A 19,087-nucleotide genomic window follows, 5' to 3' on the forward strand; every position below is an offset into this window, starting at 1 on the left:
TCACGGCACGGATTCCCCCATAGAAGTCTATGAGATCCATGGAGGTTTCCTCAAGGTTTTCCTTCTTTTGGTGCATACGTCACTTTTTTGCCATTAAAACTAACATAATTGTGGCCAACGCAGTTTCCTATAGCTTATATTAGACATGTACTGATGTAGCAAATTTGTCATATAGCTGTCATTTTTTTGTGTACCATCATTCAGATGCTTCCATGTGATATAAAGCTTTGTGCCATGGCTCAGGGTTTCTAAGTGGTAAAAGCAGCGGACTAGTTGGTGCTTTCAGTGGGGCACTTGTCACAGTGGCCAGGGATACCCACCACCACACTGGCACTGGGCTTTGTAAGGGTAGCACAGAGCAGGTGCAGGAGCAGGTGTGGTTGAGAGTAATCCAGCATTTCTTCAAACTGTTATGAAATTTTTTTTAAGGATGGTTGTTATGAAGTATCATTCTCCAAATCATCTGGATCAATACTTCACACACTGCTCTTGCTGGACAATGTTATTGGCGTACTGGAGCCATTTGTAGACCAGTTACTAACACATTGTGCTACACATTTCAAACCTCCGAGGAATTGGAGAGGGAACACCCAGAAACTTGTTTGCTTTCCAGAATATAGAAAACCTGACGATCAGGCAAGACACACCTCCACTTATAATCGAGTCCTCCTGTACTTCAAACATTCCATTCACCTGACAGCTGAGGCACATGGAACACCCATTCTATTTTCGATCTAGTGTGACATGAGATTATACTGGTAACAAACAGTCGTAGCCATGAGAACAGTCATTTCTGATGTATTACGGTATTTCTCAAGTAGTTATGTTCCCATTGAAAAAAACAAAAAAAAAAACTGAGAGCGGAAATTGATTATTCATGATGTCAGCGACTATGTAATGGACTTTGTAACAGGGAAGAGAAGAGGACCGGACCATGTGCTGCTATGGACCGTGAATGATCTATTTGAGGCTCATAAGTTGTAGTTTAACGTAACATAAATGACTGTCTATACTTGGGACTTTATAAGGTTTACCAAAGACTTGTCATCTTCTCAGCAGACGTTGATGGGTCGTTGACCTTGCATAAAAATTTGAAATTTCGTGTGTACTATTTAAGGTATATCCAATGAAAAGACTGCCTTGGTTAGATGGTCCAGTCAGTGCCTAGGCAGGACAGAGAGAACATGATTGGAGGAGCCAAATGAAGATACTCCTGTGATGAAGAAACAGCACAGCCTTTCAGCTATCCTGTTAATATATATTGTACAACTCACTCTTTGGAACCCTAGAGCAAGGATTGCAAAGAATGCTTTCTATCAATGCTGTAATCTAAATTCATGCTTCAATAGTGGCTGAGGCTTAAAGTGACACTGTCACCCTCTTTTTGCATTCTGACTTCTCTACACAGGTGTAAAAGGTAAATTTAGCAGTTTTCATACCTTGATAAAAGTTGATAAAAGATCATTTTTTACTTGAACAAGCACCATGACGTATGATATAAAATAAGGTATGAAAACTGCTAAATTTACCTTTTACACCTGTGTAGAGAAGTCAGAATGCAAAAAGGGGGTGACAGTGTCACTTTAAAGGTGTGCACCTACCTTTCTAAAGAAGCACTCCAGGTTTTTGTTTCTTTGCCCATATAATGCACTATTTATCAATTCTCATTTTTATTGGGCTTTTCAAGTTCAACTCCATATCACCAACATAAATACAGGACTTTTTCTATCACCTATTGCATGTCTGAGAGGCTTTTCAAACAGTGACATTGCTTTGTATGCTTAAGTAATCTTGGAGCTCTATAGTGTTAGAACTGCCAAAACTAAAAATATCTTATCATTTTCTACATTGTTGACTTATAAGTGATGCGGCTATAAGGCTGATGTCACACACAGCTTTTTTTTTTTATGGAAAACTGCCACTGCAGTGTTTGGGCCAAAGCCAGAATTAGATCCAGTGGGAAGCAGAAGTATACGTCCTTCCTTTCTATTGCCCATTCTTTTTAAATCCACTTTGTTTTGGCTCATACAAAACTCTCATTTATTAAAAGAAAATTGACTACTTATTATATGTGCTCCGTGAGGATTTGTACAAGGTAAATATGCAGCAAATCACATCTGACAAAATCTCACCCACAAAATGTGGAAACTGACCTGATGGTCCAAAGAATTAAGTAGCATACTTATCGAATGATCCCCTGCCACTCCCGAGGCAACAATTCCCTGGTCCCCTGCCAGTTTCTGTTTAAAGCTCTTCTGATGTGGATATGACATGACATCGCTAAGGGCAAAGTGTATAGAACCAGCATGGTTTGTAATATTAACCCTTCACATTGGTGATTTTAGCTCTCGCTGCCATTACTGAACCCCTGAAGTTCCCCTTCCACACAACCATTTCTCTCTCAGGGTTTGAGGTGGTTATTGATGCAATAGGTTTGCAAGGTGCAGCACAGCGAGGAAGGGGTTACACTAAGCACTGGACTGCTGTTGATACTGATGACAAGCCTACAGACTAAAGGAAGCGGGAGTTTACCAATGTTACTACTGTATGTACACCGCATTGTCTTCTGGTTGTATTTACAGAAGGGACTGCTGCCCAGTGTGGTCAGAGATACCTTACAGGAACAGTGTAGACTCTGAGGGAGGAGGCTGACAGCTTAGGATGTATGCACACAGTTCAGTCCTTCTTCTGCATATAGCACTAGATATGCATTTCCTGTATTTTGTTTTGGTCTCTCCGTTACTAGAGACAGACTAAGCCTAACAGCAGGTCTATGCAAAAGAACACTGCAGAGACACCATCACGTGTCTCAACGTCAGTGAACTAGCCAGACCTTCCTCCGGGAAGAAAAAACCAAGCCAAGTAATATCTCCAATTAAGGAAACCACCTAAGCAAGGTATCCATGCACAGACAGCCGTTTCAGGGGTTTTGCCCCTCATCAGTGTGGAGTAGGTTTCTGGCTAGTGGGAGCAATCCCTAGTAAGTGCATGCAAAATGAAGTTATTTACATTTATGTTAGGAATCACACTGGCTATCAAATGGAGAGAAGTTGTTTGACATCAGTGACAATTTTTGGTAGTAAATAATGATAAATATATAACAGCACATAAAATATGTAAAAGGTTTTTTTTTAATGAATATAAAAAATTTTATAATTTAATTTAAAAAAGCTAACAAACAATACTTTTCTCCATAAATCAGCTAACTACAAAACTATACTAGAAAACACACACAATCCCTGTTATATAAATAATATCCTGTAAAAAAAATTCATGTTATTTTGTGCAATATGCAATATTTGTGGTATGAACGTCAGAAAAATATAATTCAAGCAGTGTAAATCTGAAGCCTAAAAAACCATGGCATTCAGGGGCACCATCTTATTTTAAATTGTTCTGCCATGCCTATCTACATGACAGTGGTACAGTGATACACAGTGGTCCCTCAACATACAATATTAATTGGTTCCAAGGTGACTATTGTATGTTAAAAACATGTTAAGACCAAGACTCTAAGGAAAACTGGTGATTGGTTCTGAAGCCCCAGAGATGTCATCCCAAAATGAGAAAGAGATTTAAGATTTATAGAAAATAAGCAGATAACTATGATGGATAAAACAAGCCCTTACATACAACAACCAGAAAGAGCCACTAGAAGCTGTAAATTACTTTCTATTTAGAGGATTGGAGCGTTTTCAGAGTCCTGTACAGATCACACAGGGTCCTAGAAAAATGAAATGAAGCCATACTCATCTAGTGCCCAAGGAGAAAGTCATCCTGCACAGGTAAAGAGCAGTCCTTAACATGCAGTATCACACTATTCTATAGAGAGGAGATACTAGACAGCCCATGACTGCATGAAGTACAGTAATACTGGGGTTTTACTAGTAAATGGTCGATCATATAGTTATTCACATGTGCTGCAGATCCTAACTGTCTGTAGCAATGTATGTTGAGTCTGGTCTCAAGTAGAGATGATCGAACATTGGAAAATCTTAGGTTCTATAGAACTCGAACCTAGTCAAATCTTCCGCATTTGATTTCCGATGCCTTCCTTGCCCGTGGGGAAGGAGGAGACAGCCCAGGTACCGCCTGAAATTCTGGTATTCAGCCTTTTCCGCTGTTCAATCATCTCTTGTCTCAAGTTACGATGGTCCAAGAAGTGTGTTGAAAATATTGTAACCTGAGGCCATTGTAAATTGAGGGGCCACTGTATTCCTGTGTGTGTTGTAAAGTAATAGAATGTTGCTAAAGCAGGGGAAAAATAGAATAAAAGCCTATACTGACCTTGCCCTAGTCCCTCACAGCTTCAGTTCTTCTCCTTCCGGTTCTCCGATTTATCTTCCTAATTCGGAGATAAGCATTCAGTGCAGGACCTGTCCCTTTGCCTATAACTGGCCACAGGAAATAAACAGGAACTGTGGGAGAGCAGCGGGAGCTTGGTAAGTATAGATTATGATTCTATTTTTTCCCCAGATGAATGTATTTTTTTACAATATGCTGGAATACCCCTATGTTATATTATTGGGCATATGCATAAGGCACAAGCATTTTCCTTTCACTATTAAATGGCTAACATTAGAGGACTTATGTCATTTGTGAGATATCCTAGCATTTTCTGTACAGAGGCAATGAACAGCCTGCCTCCTGTCTCTGGAAGGAATTCTCAGGTAAGGCATATTAAGGTACCAGAATTTAATAGAATTTAATAAGGTACCAGCAATAAGACCTTGTAACCTTATAGGAACACCCCATGACCCATATAAATGTTGCTTTCTGCTCTCGTATTATGAAGGTAGCTTGTACCTTTTAAAATAGAAATGTCTGCATGACTGTGTTTCAGACAGTCATATTTGAAAATGCCCCCAGACGCTTATGTGTTTTCAGGTTACAGGATCCACCATGAGTGAAATTACAATGTGACAAGAGATGTCCTTGCCGCTTCAAGATAATCGTATGTTATCTCTGAAGTATCAAAAGGTTTGTGAAGACTGTCAGGTGACAACAGGAAATTAATAGCCCCTTCTTTCTCACGATTTTGGTTTAGGAAGTCAGCAATAGTTTTCCACCGTGCAGCTTCTGTCTCATCCTCTGCCCATCTAGGTGCCTGAAGGAATGTTGATACTAGAAGAGGGTATGCGGTATCGTGGTATACCTGGACGAATGTATTTTTCATGAATTCTACATCTCTCTAAAAAAAAAAAAAAAAAAAGAGGCAATTATAAAGTAAGGAGCTACCAGCGATATTGATGCTCTCATTTTTCTATAAAGTATATGATGTTGAATGAATATAAGTGCATTAAAATATTTACTAGTTTTCCTTAGATGACACATCAGATACATACTATAAATCCATTACCATACATATCAGTTAGTGTGACCCATCTGTGAAATGCTAAGGATTATTAGTAGGGTCCTTGCAGACATACAGTAAGTCTAACATACAACTACATTCATGACAAACACAGATGATATTTTATTCTACATTAACCTCCTCCCACCACCGGGCAGTAAATTAACGTCGCTGCAGCCTATGCCTGATGCTGCAGCGACATTAATTTACGCCGCAGGATGACACAGGCGCAGGAGCTGCGCCTGTGTCATCCGTGGCGGGTCCTGGCTATCAGTGATAGCCAGAGACCCGCCGCAACTCTCAGCACCATAGATACTGCGGTCAGCAAGAGCCCCAGCATCTATAGGGCTTCTGACAGAGAATTCTCCCTCTACAAAGGGAGAATTCTCTGTCCGCTGTCTATTGGGGCTCTGCGAAGTGATCGCATAGCCCCGATGGTAGCCATGGAAACCAGAAGCCTCAGACGAGAAGGCTGGGCGTGCCCCCATGAGCTCTGCCCCCTCCCCTCTCTCCCCTGCTGCTGTCACAAGATTGTAACAGCGGCAGGGGACAGAGGAGAGGGGGCAGACATAGGGACATCAGCTTACGGGTTCATTATGATACCATAAGCTGATGTCCTAAAACGACCTGGGCATTGATGCATCAATGACACATGGTCGTGAAAGGGGTATGTGGCTGCAGCGTTGCAGTAACCTGATTAGCTAAGCGGGACATTAGGATGCCGGGAAGCAAGCCGGAGTGGACCAGTAATGTATACACTGGGCTGCCGCAGGTTAAGGGGGCCGGCATTTACATTCTCACAGCGGAATGAAAATTCCACTGCAAGTACACTCACCGGCCACTTTATTAGGTACACCATGCTAGTAACGGATTGGACCCCCTTTTGCCTTCAGAACTGCCTCAATTCTTCATGGCATAGATTCAACAAGGTGCTGGAAGCATTCCTCAGAGATTTTGGTCCATATTGACATGATGGCATCACACAGTTGCCGCAGATTTGTCGGCTGCACATCCATGATGCGAATCTCCCGTTCCACCACATCCTAAAGATGCTCTATTGGAATGAGATCTGGTGACTGTGGAGGCCATTTGAGTACAGTGAACTCAGTCTCATGTTCAAGAAACCAGTCTGAGATGATTCTAGCTTTATGACATGGCGCATTATCCTGCTGAAAGTAGCCATCAGATGTTGGGTACATTATGATCATAAAGGGATGGACATGGTCAGCAACAATACTCAGGTAGGCTGTGGCGGTGCAACGATGCTCAATTGGTACCAAGGGGCCCAAAGAGTGGCAAGAAAATATTCCCCACACCATGACACCACCACCAGCCTGAACCGTTGATACAAGGCAGGATGGATCCATGCTTTCATGTTGTTGACGCCAAATTCTGACCCTACCATCCGAATGTCGCAGCAGAAATCGAGACTCATCAGACCAGGCAACGTTTTTCCAATCTTCTACTGTCCAATTTCGATGAGCTTGTGCAAATTGTAGCCTCAGTTTCCTGTTCTTAGCTGAAAGGAGTGGCACCCGGTGTGGTCTTCTGCTGCTGTAGCCCATCTGCCTCAAAGTTCGACGTACTGTGCGTTCAGAGATGCTCTTCTGCCTACCTTGGTTGTAACGGTTGGCTATTTGAGTCACTGTTGCCTTTCTATCAGCTCGAACCAGTCTGCCCATTCTTCTCTGACCTCTGGCATCAACATGGCATTTCCGCCCACAGAACTGCCGCTCACTGGATGTTTTCTTCTTTTTTGGACCATTCTCTATAAACCCTAGAGATGGTTGTGCGTGAAAATCCCAGTAGATCAGCAGTTTCTGAAATACTCAGACCAGCCCTTCTGGCACCAACAACCATGCCACGTTCAAAGGCACTCAAATCACATTTCTTCCCCATACTGATGCTCGGTTTGAACTGCAAGAGATTGTCTTGACCATGTCTACATGCCTAAATGCACTGAGTTGCTGCCATGTGATTGGCTGATTAGAAATTAAGTGGTAACGTGCAGTTGGACAGGTGTACCTAATAAAGTGTCCGGTGAGTGTATGTAATCCTATTCTGAATGACAGTAAGGGATCAGCAGCGGATTTCACTGCGTGTGACGCTACCCTAATAGAATAGAGTTTTCTAAAAGTCACTACTGATGTGTAAAATATTACCTTCTCTGATCTCCTTAAAGAGTTCTCCTTCTCCGCCCATCCACTCTAATAAGAAGGAAATAAGTATGATTAGGAATACTTAAATGTATTTAAGTACTATATAGACAAATGCAGAGGCTCCAGCACCAGTGTCCATAGAAAATTATTAAAACTTCACATTTATTGGGAATCAGTAAAAAAAAAAAAAAAGTGTTCACAATGTAAAACAGAAACTACATGTTTCGAGCTCTGCAGCTCTTCTAGAGCCTCTGAATTTGTCCATGTTTATCCTGAATCTGGATCAATTACCTGTGCATATATGCCATATATATGATATGTAGAATTTTTTTATGTACACGTGTATATATGCAACCAAGTGTAAGGGCCCTTTAAGACATAGACCTTATATATGTTGCAGTAAAATGATAGAATCCAGGGATTTGATCAAATCACTAGGGATTTGATCGCATCCCAGGAAATTATAAAATGAACTCGCCGTTCCATCATTTCCCTAGGGAATTGATCAAATGCCTGACTGGCACACCTCTCCGGCAGGCATATCGCTGTGGGACGGATGGGGTGCAGAGCTGCAAACCTCCCGACAGACATATAGCGGTGGGCGGACGGGACCAGAGGCAAACAGGGAGCAGAGCAACACACCTCCCTGCAGGCATACGGTATTGGGGCGGATGGCGAGCGGAACGGATAGGCTGGGGGGGCAGGAGGCATGTCGCAGGGTGGGCGGACGGGGAACAGAGAGGCACACCTCCGAGCAGGCGTATGGTGGCGGGGCGGACGGGGAGCGGACAGGCTGGGGGATAACAGAGAGGCTGGGGGAAGCAAAGAGGCGATATGGTAAGCAAATTCTATGTTGCAGGCCTCCTGCATCATGGACAAGCGAGTCCTCTAGAACAAGAGCTGCAGTGCCACTCAGCTTTGGCTAAGAGACCCTAAGCAGGGCATCTCCTGAATTACATTAATACTCCACAGAGAATATGGGGAGGGGTTATCTAAAGCAGATAACACATTTTAGCTGACTTACATGTTTTATTTTTTTTCTGACAAACTTTCTAAGTAAGTCCCAATGTTATAAATGGTAACCATATCATGGAGAATGCTTTCAGCTACCTCGAAAAGTAGAGATGAAATGAGCTGCTTCCCAATAATTAACAAACCTATAATAAAGTAATGAAATAAAAATAGCTTCAAATGTAATACCTTACCAATTGTCTTTTTACGATGGCCTATATACTATTTTACAAGCTTGTTACCCTAATTGGGTGTTTATCACTTAATGGAATTACACACTAGGTTTAAAGAGACTAGAAAGAGATTGTTTCTGTTTTTTCATGTTTTAGCTACCTATTTTTCCTTATTTTTAACTTTTTGCCATTTTGTTGGTACAACATAGCAGGTGTTGCTGAAATTAATTGAAGAGAAATGTCACGGACTAAGGGCCCTATTACACAGCCCGATGACTTCCTGTAAGCAAGCGCCGATCTCTTCGATTGGTGCTCGCATACTGAGCCCATATACTGCCCGATAATAGTTAGCGATGTCCGGGCTGTCCCGGTGATAAGCTAAGCAGCCTGTGACTTTACACAGTGTCAGGAGCGAGCCGAAGCTAGTAGGACATCAGGGAGCATGAAGAGGTATGTAGGAGTTGGCCGTTGGCCACACATTACTATTACATGTGGCAATGAGCGCCTGACGACCAATGATTTTAGGTCTGGACTTAAAGAAACGATCAGCTGATGATCGTTTCATCGGTTGATCGTTGTCTCTATTACACAGAGCAAAAATTGGCCGAATTGCTGATTATCGCTCAGTGTAATAGGGCCCTAATACAGTTTACAGAAAGTTATGGAGCACAATGACCAGAAGTGGCAGGGAAGATGCATTCTATGTGAAGAGGGTTGCTATCACAACAGAGCTGTCCTTAAAGGAGTATCCCCATCTTCCTTGCTTACCATTTAAATATATTAGAGTTTGAAATGAAACTTGAACTTTTTTTGTGTGCTATGCTGTGAGAAGGCGGGAGGGGATGAAACAGTCACTAGTAACAAGAGGAAAGGCAATATGGACAAACATATTTGGGCTGGGTTCACACTACGTATATTTCAGTCAGTATTGTGGTCCTCATATTGCAACCTAAACCAGGAGTGGATTAAAAACACAGAAATGCTCTGTTCACACAATGTTGAAATTGAGTGGATGGCTGCCATTTAATGGCAAATATTTGCTGTTATTTTAAAACAACGGATGTTATATTGAAATAATGTCAGTTATTTACTGTTATATGGCGGCCATCCACTCAGTTTCAACATTGTGTGGACAGAGCCTTTCTGTGTTTTTAATCCATTCCTGGTTTTGGTTGCAATATGAGGACCACAATACTGATTGAAGTAGTGTGAACCCAGCCTAAATGTATGTATACAAATGCTAGAAGCCTCACTAATAAAGCTGAGAAATTAGAACTGATAATGGTGGAAGAGAAATACGATATAGTGCGGATAAAGGAGACATGGCTGGATGAGAGCTATGACTGGGCGGTTAATCTCCAGGATTATAGTCTGTTCTAAAATATACATAAAAATAAGAAAGGGGGAGGGGTCTGCCTATATGTTAAATCCTGCCATAAGCCCATTCTGCGAGAGGAAATATGTCATGATAATGTGGAGTCTCTTTGGGTGGAGATAAGGGGAGGGACGAAGAATAATAAAATTCTTATAGGAGTGAGTTATAAATTTCCAAGTATAGTGGAAGAAGCAGAAACTCTCCTTATAAGACAAATAGATGTGGCATTGAAGCAGAGTGAAGTCATTATTATGGGGGACTTTAACTACCCAAATATAAACAGGAAAACAGAGATCTGCAACTCCAGCAAGGGAAGTAGGTTTTTGGAAATAGTAAAAGATAATTACCTTTCCCAACTAGTGCAGGAACCAACAAGAGGGGGGGCACTTTTGGACCTGCTTTTAACCAATAGGCCAGACAGAATATTAAAAGTAGAGGTGGGTGGTCACCTAGATAATAGTGACCACAACATAATAAGTTTTCAAATAAAATGCTTAGTAGGGGGGCTACAAAAACATTAAACTTCAGGAAGGCTAATTTCCAAAAATTAAGAGAGGACCTTGGGGACCAAGACTGGGACAATGCCCTCAGAAATAAAAGTATACAAGAGAAATGGGACATATTTAAGAGCATTCTGGCTAGATCTTGTGAACGACACATATAATATGGGAATAAACTTAGTAGAAATAGGAGAAAACCAATGTGGTTAACTACAGCTGTAAGGGGTGCAATAAATGATAAGAAACAAGCATTCAGACTACTGAAACAAGATGGTAGTGGGGAAGCATTGAGCAACTACAGAAAGATGAATACGTTGTGTAAAAAAACAAAACAAATAAAAGAAGCAAAAATTGCCACAGAAAGTAAAACTAATCCCAAAATGTTCTTCACCTATATAAATAACAAAAGACTTAAAATTGGGTAATCTGGGTGTAATGGTGGAAGGGCCAATCTGCTAAATACATTTTTCTCTACTGTATTGACAAGAGGAGAATCCTATAACAGATGACATGGCTAGGGAAAATGTAAATCCTCCCATAAAACACAACAAGAAGTGGGGTGATGCCTTAAAAACATTAAAATCTATAAATCACCAGGCCCAGAAGGCATCCATCTTAGACCCTTATTCCTAATGCTTATAGATTCTATAATAACAGGAATTGTTACACATGACTGGCGCATAGCTAATGTTGTACCAATATTCAAGAAGGGGTCAAAGAGTGATCCTGGAAACTATAGGCCCATAAGTCTAACATCTATAGTGGGTAAAGTATTTGAGCGGTTTGTAAGAGATGCTATACTGGAGTTTCTTAATGAAAATAATCATATAACGCAGCACTAGCATGAGGGATCGGTCCTGTCAGACTAATCTGATCAGCTTCTATTAGGAGGTTGGTTATAGACTGGACCTGGGGGAGGCTGTGGACGTTGTGTATCTGGACTTCTCAAAGGCATTTGATACTATGCCGCATGAAAGGTTGGTCTATAAAATAAGGATGCTGGGACTAGGGGAAAACATATGCAAATGGGTAAGTAACTGGTTAGTGGTAGAAAACAGTGTGTGGTCATTGATGGAACATACTCAGATTGGGTCACAGTCACTAGTGTGGTACCTCTGGGGCCAGTGTTGGGTCCGCTTCTTTTTAATATTTTTATTAATGACCTTGTAGAGGGGCTACAGAGTAGAATCTTAATTTTGGGCTGTAGAAATAATAAGTACAGTTATGTGCTAAATAATAAAACACTGGGTAAAACTGCTTCTGAAAAGGACCTGGGGGTATTGGTGGACAGTAAACTCAACTTTAGTGATCAGTGCCAGGCAGCAGCTGTTAAGGCTACTAAAATAATGGGATGCATCAAAAAAGGCATAGATGCTAAAGAAGAGAACATAGTTTTGCCTCTTTATAAATCACTGGTCAGACCACACATAGACTACTGTGTACAGTTTTGGGGACCAGTATATAAGCTAAACTGGAGCGAGTGCAGAGGAGGGCGACAAAATTTATTAAAGGAATGGGTGGGTTACAGTTACTAGGTCTTTTTACTCCTAGGTCTCTAACGAAGACAAGGGGGCATCTTCTACGTCTAGAGGAAAGAAGATGCATATTCTTTACTGTAAGAGCAGTGAAACTATGGAACTCTGCCACATGATGTTTTCATGGCTGATTCATTAAATAAGTTCAAGGGAGGCCTGGATGCTTTTCTTGGAAAATACAATATTACAAGTTATGGGCATTAGATTTCTGGTGATACTTTGATCCAAAGATTATTCTAATTGCCATTGGAGTCGGGAAGGAATTTTTTCCCTGTGATGGGGCAATTGTTATCTGCCTCATAGGGGTTTTTGCCTTCCTCTGGATCAACACAGTAGGGTTTCTCTAGGTTGAACCTGATGGACTCTCGTCTTCTTACAACCTAATTAAAGGGAACCTGTCACCCCCTATGCCGGGGCAGAGCCCGGCCGACCTCCCGCTAGAGACCCGTATACTAACGCCGTGAAAAAAAAAAACAAAAAAAAAACACAGTTCTCCCAGATCCTCATGTGCAGTACCTATGTGAAGCCTTTCCCTTTAAAAAGCTGTTATTTGTACAGCCAACCTTTCCTTTCTCCTTATTAATAAGAAGGAAATATTGCCATCATCTGCCATGTTACAGTGGGGATGCAGTCCGGTCACAGTTATCATCTCTACAACCTTGTCACCTCTTCCCCTTTCCGCTACGAGTCCACTCCTATTCCCTACCCAAATCACTACTGTAATGATACGATTATAATAACTGGCAAGTTCTTCTATAGACTCCTAGCTATTTGTCTGTTCCTGCACGTGATATCTGCAAGGAAGAAGAGAAATACTGCACTGATTCAAGCTTCCACCTACTCTGCCTCATAATGAAATGAGTGCACAGTCTGCAAATAGATAAAGAAATATAATTCTTGGTAGGAAACATCTGCTTACTGGATGCAGAAAAAAAATCTGGCCAATTATAAAACAGAAGTATCAGGCAGTTGAAATTCAGTATACTCTATCCTTCTTTCCACACATATAACCTGTTGGGGGAGAGTCAGGAGGCCCCCATACACATTAGCCAATCCAACAGAAATAGATAAGTTCAGTTAACTTTTGTCTATTGTGCATAGGAGCCTTTACAATAAGGTGCTGTCTTCAGGCAGTAAACATTTAAATTTATACAAGACATGTAACATAATTTAAAGGGGTTATCACGGATTAGAGAAAGCATGGCTCCTTTCTTACAAAATCAACACCACCCCTGTCCTCAGCTCAATTCAGCTCAATCCAATGAAACTGAGATGCAGAACAAACACTCAAACAAGAGACAAGAGTGGTGCTGTTACTGGAAGAAAGCAGACATGTTTTTCTTAGCCTGGATAACCCTTTTAAAGTGGAAAATCTGTGCCAGTTCCTTTTAGCCATCATTTACTGTTTACAGTAATCCCGTCACCTTATAACAGGGGCCCATTGGGTGTGACTGCAACCTGTGCACCCCTTACAGCCACACCAGTGACAATACACAAGTTAATTATAATGAATGTCTCTTTATGAATACATTAAGACTCCACAAACAGGTCCTGCAAGAGCTTCTATTTCCATGATGCAATAAAGATGAGTACCTTAGCTGCACACCAGTCTTCCAGGGTGGATTGTATATATTACCAGCTTAATAATCACATCCCCTACTACTCTCTACCTGCATATACTAATATATAGCTGCTGCTCCCCAGGCAAAGGCAGTGAGCAGGGAACGAGGGGGGGGCAGCACTGAGCTGACAGGTCAACGCTTCAGCTGGAACATATGGCCCTGTGATACGGCCTTAAGGAACAAGGAGGTCATGTTTCTTGGTTATCCTTGGAATAAAACTAAATGAAGTGATAAGTTGAGGGGTTTTTTTTTAGAGCCATCATTGTTACTGCCAAGTAAAAAAATCTGTCTGGGTACACAAAAGTATTAGGTTAGTATAAACTACTCCTTCATATAGAACATAATAGCTTCTAGCAGTCTGATAGCACTCCATGAAGTTGATAGAACTGACCCTTAAAGCATCCATGACATCAGTCTGCTCCATAAGCCTGGGAAAAGTGGCCAGCACAGGATTGCAAATCAGATCTGAAAGAGATACCAATAGAAAATGAACGTGATCAGCCAGGAACAATGTGTGAAACAAATCCAGATATCAATAAATCCAGGAAAGGATATGTAACATGAGCAAGGTGAGAAGGACTATATACAAGGTGAGGAGGACTATATGAGTTGGAAACAGTTGTCTACTTTCACAGATTATGACTGCAAATATTTTAATTGTAGGACCGGCCTAAGCAGAGAAATATATGTGTTAAAAAAAAGAGGATTTTTTACTCACCGTAAAATCTCTTTCTCGTAGTCTTCATTGGGGGACACAGATACCATGGGTATAGGCTGCTGCCACTAGGAGGCGCTGACACTAAGAAAGAAACAAAGGAAGTGACTCCTCCTGAGCAGGATATACCCGCCCACAGGCACTGAGGTAAACCAGTTTGTACAAGAGCAGTAGGAGAAGTCAAGAACAGGTAAAGTAGGAATAACACCAAAATGGAGAAAGCTACCCTACCAAGGAAAAACCCAAAAGGAAATGGGTGGGTGCTGTGTCCCCCAATGAAGACTACGAGAAAGAGATTTTACGGTGAGTAAAAAATCCTCTTTTCTCGTGCGTCTTATTGGGGGACACAGATACCATGGGACGTCCAAAAGCAGTCCATGGGGAGGGAAAGATAACCGCTAGACAAGGAGCTTTGTGAGAAGGCACAGAATAGCACCAACACAACCATCAACTAGGAATAGAGCAAGGGATGATGCTGAATGCATCAGAGAAAACCCCTACAGGTCCACGGCAAAGGAAAGCGGGTCTAGTCCCTGGAGCAATGTGCTGCACTGCAGACAGAGAGGGTTGTGGCAATCCTGGAAACCAGCAACATGATGTAACATTGAGTCCAACAGAACTAGTAGGCTAGATGTGGGGAAAAAAGCAGACGCCCAGCCAAGTAGGCGACCACAGGCGGCAGGGACTTACTCTGAGGTACAACAGAAAAAAGGCAAATACAACCATGACGGGAGAGACTGGAAAGTGTTTCATGGCGCATAGAGGCCTAAGGTGTCAAATAAAGGAGAAAAAGACTGAGCGTCTTCTCATAGAAGGTGCCACATGAGATGCAGGAGAAGCTGCGTCCCTGACAATGGAGCTGGGAAGAATGGCCAGGCTGAAAGCTCCATAGGCCTAGAAGTACAGTCTTCACTGAGAAGACAAAGCTCGAGCACAAGAGAAGTATGGCAATCTGGGAGAAGCCATGGCCTGTGACATGCGTGACCCCATCTAAGAAACACATACATGTTAATAAGAATAAAGCTTTCCAAGCGTAAAGCAGTCCAGGGAAAAGAAGGAGCAGGAGAAAGGAAAACCATGATCTGAATCTTGAGTAAGTTGTCCTGAAAGAAGTACAGAAGTACCTGGTACCCAGCAGTGCCCAACAGAAAAGACTAGAAGAGGAAGCCGGTAGGCCGGGAAAAAACATCTCCATGGGCTGTTAAAGCCTTAGAAAGGAGGTCGATCATGCAAAACACTCTACTCCCAGGAGAATAGAGGTACTCGAGAGCATGAAAGGAAAGGCTGATGGGCACAGGAGTTGTCACCGGACAATGGGCACAACAGGTAGCACATAGACTAGAGTCCATATGTAGACTAAATCTAGAAACCAACGCCTCAAACAATGAGCAGAGACGTTGCTTGGTAAGAGCAGAACAGCAAAAAAGGAGAATATACGGCTGTTGCGAAAGTGGGAGAAGACAAGAAAAGAACCTTACGCGGAGTCCGATGGCCACATAGAAGAGATTAGAGGATCAACCAGCTCAACCAGAGCCCTAGACAATTGGAAAGGCGAGCCAGATGCTCTGGTGGACAGAGCAACAGAAAAACAAGGGGACTTTAATGGTGAATGAGAAAAGATGATCGAGAATTGGCAACCTGCCGAACAAATGTAAGCCTGGCCAGAATGCGATAGGGTTGGAGACTATAGAGTCTTAGGTAAGGCCAGACATGGGCCAGTGAACAACCCCGTTTGCAAGGAGAGAAAACCTTTAAGAGAGAAGTTATCCAGGACTCCACATGGGAGACAAGATAAGGGAGGGGGACCGGGAGTCCCGTCTGGAGAGCATGGCCGGTCAACAAGAAGACCAAGGACAAGCAAGTCAAGCAGGAGTGCTCATAGGAGGCCAATGAGGGCGGAAAAACCCACACTCTCCTTTCGGAAGAAGCAATTTCGGAATAACAGTCCTCTGGAGGACTGTAAGATACTTATTATACTAAATATTTTCCATCCTCACAGAGGAGGAAAGGACTGCTTGAAGAATTCCTGACTGAGTGGTAAAAAAAAAAACAACAAAAAAACTAACCAAACCTAGGATAGGGGGGTCATGCACAACAGTGTGCTACTCCAGAGCGTAGGAGTAACTGTGTATGCGGGAGCACTGCAAAACCCTGAACTGAGAACAATGCTTCATAGTCCGTATGGCCAAGCAAGGACACTTGGAGAAGGTAGACCAAGAAGTGACCATCCACCTATGCTTAGGACGGTAGAGAAACAGTACAGGCAATAAACAGGAATCCTTACCCTGTGAGACTGCAGCTGCCTAAGAGAGAGAAGACTAAATACTTGCCATGTTGGCCATAGGCAGATGCAGAAGAAGACATCCTAAAGCAGCACTGTGAGTCATGTAGGCAGTCGATGTCCTACATACACCAGGGGTAGAAGAAACCCTTTACTGTTTCACCTGAGGAACCGAGAGGCCTCACTTCACCCAGATCAAAGAAGAGGCAATGTGGCTGGTGCTGACCAAGGACAGCTTCCTGAAGTAGAGCACCATGAGAAGATAAGACCAAACCTCGCTGAGGACCATCCGCAGTATAGCAGAGGGGGCGGTCTAAGCAATACAATACTACTACGGTTACTAAGCCATACTACTGGGTAACAGCCAGCGAAACAAATGCCAAAACATGGTAGTTATGCCAGATGAAGGACAGGAGAACCATCCTGACAGTACAGGATGAAATAGTGACTGTACCTATATGCTGCCGGCCACTCAGAGGACCAGAGTATGACTGTATGACAGTCCGGGGGCAGGTAAAGCAGGGGGTTCTGCACCTTGTGTAGTGGGACACGTAGCAGGATGCTCGGGCTTTAGAAAGGATACGGCCCGAGAGGAATACAACAAGGTTACGCTGCCTGAGAGCAGGTAATGAGACTTGCTAGTGGAAACATACAGAAGACAACATGGTGTAGTAACAAGTTACCCTATGATGATCCCCTGATGCGACAGGCACAGATCATGGGCGTCCTACGAGGATGAAAGGTAATATAGGGTAACACGAGCAGACTAGCTGCAAGCAGTAAGTAACCAAGGACCAGCATTCAAGAGATACAAATCCCTGGACTGGAAACAGGTTCTGTGCCTGGTAGACATGTAAACAGAAGCCGGTGTGTGCTCTGGGAGCAGGGAAGAGATCAGGACTGTGTCCCAATGTAAACAAGAATTGGCTATGAGAACTGCCCAGCATCACCAGTATAGTAAGTGGACCTGAAGGTGGTGTATTACATTGTGTAACAGAATACCACAATCTGTGCACACCGAACTACAGGTAATGTAGTTGGAGCCATATCATGCAGCAAAAGGCAGAGCTCTGAATAACCTTGTACCACCACCTGGGAGGGGGTAACATGTCCAGTTCTATGTCTGTGACATCATGTAGTAAAGGAATCTATGTCATGAAGATGAGAGGCAGGTCTGAAGCACCGCCCGCTAATGGGTGATGTGAATGACAGGACATGTGTCGTGCTTGTGACATCCTGTAGCAGAGGGGGTAGCTCTGAGTAACACAGGAACAATGATTGGCAATGGGTGATGTGTCTGGTCCCATAACCTGTATGACCAACCATGTAGCAGACGGTTCTCCTGGTTGTGAAACCGTGTAGCAAAGGGTTCTGCTCAGAGCACAGATACACCGCCTTGTTGACAGGTAACGTGTCTGGTTCCGTGTACTTACCGTGACACCGTGTAGCAGAGGGTTCTGCTCAGAGCACAGATACACTGCCTGGAAACAGGTAACGTGTCTGGTCCCGTGTCCTGCTCCTGACACCATGTAGCAGAGGGTTCTGCTCAGAGCACAGATACACCACCTGGATAGTGGGTAACGTGTCTGGTTCCATGTACTTCTCGAGACACCATGTAGCAGAGGGTTCTCAGAGTACAGATACACCACCTGGATAGTGGGTAACGTGTCTGGTTCCATGTACTTCTCGAGACACCATGTAGCAGAGGGTTCTCAGAGTACAGATACACCACCTGGATAGTGGGTAACGTGTCTGGTTCCATGTACTTCTCGTGACACCATGTAGCAGAGAGTTCTGCTCAGAGCACAGTAAACTCCGTCTAGTAGCGAGTAACGTGTCTGGTTCTGTGCCCTACTTGTGACACCATGTGGCAGAAGGATCTCACTGAGGGTACAGAAAACACCGTATGGAGATGAAGATACTATGGGACGTCCTGTCCTGCTCCTGACAGGAATGTGTCTGGGTGTAAGTGGTTGGAGGGGAACCAGAATGTGTATAAGTATTAATGTAATCTTATATACATAAAATCTGACACAGAGGGGTCAACCAGCACCAAAAATGCTTGATCTGCAGACCAAGGGTTGCTGGAACCTTGTATGGAACATTGGCCATATAAAACTTGATGCAAGCCACTCACATATATACAATAGTGTAATAACACACTTCCACCAGTAGGTGTCAGGAGAGATGCATTGTGTCCCAAGCTGCTGGGGATAGGAGAACAGTGTGTGTGGTAACTCTCCAGGAGACTAGACACACATGGCAGGGGGAGGGGGGGAGGAGCAGCATCCCTCAGTGCAGGCTCTGGGAGAGCCACAATCCAAAATAAAAAGGCAGGATGCTGCGGTCCGCGGCACCCGAAA

At 43.0% G+C, this 19,087-nt stretch overlaps 1 protein-coding gene across 3 annotated transcripts in view; it reads right to left on the minus strand.

Moving 5' to 3' along the window:
- Positions 1 to 3,181: 3,181 nt before the first annotated feature.
- Positions 3,182 to 19,087, minus strand: part of NPHP1 (nephrocystin 1) — a 57,715-nt gene continuing 41,809 nt past the window's right edge. For 2 of the 3 annotated variants that reach the window (XM_069955044.1, XM_069955043.1), the window contains 3 exons: positions 14,120 to 14,193; positions 7,516 to 7,560; positions 3,182 to 5,191 (listed from right to left, as the gene is read on the minus strand). In XM_069955044.1, coding sequence (XP_069811145.1) covers positions 4,913 to 5,191; positions 7,516 to 7,560; positions 14,120 to 14,193 — 398 coding nt within the window. In that variant the 3' untranslated portion in view covers positions 3,182 to 4,912. The remainder of the gene's footprint in view (positions 5,192 to 7,515; positions 7,561 to 14,119; positions 14,194 to 19,087) is intronic. The other variant, XM_069955045.1, reaches the window with a different exon arrangement.

The sequence above is a fragment of the Dendropsophus ebraccatus genome, chromosome 15, assembly GCF_027789765.1.
Source record: "Dendropsophus ebraccatus isolate aDenEbr1 chromosome 15, aDenEbr1.pat, whole genome shotgun sequence".
In the NCBI taxonomy this organism is placed as follows: domain Eukaryota; kingdom Metazoa; phylum Chordata; class Amphibia; order Anura; family Hylidae; genus Dendropsophus; species Dendropsophus ebraccatus.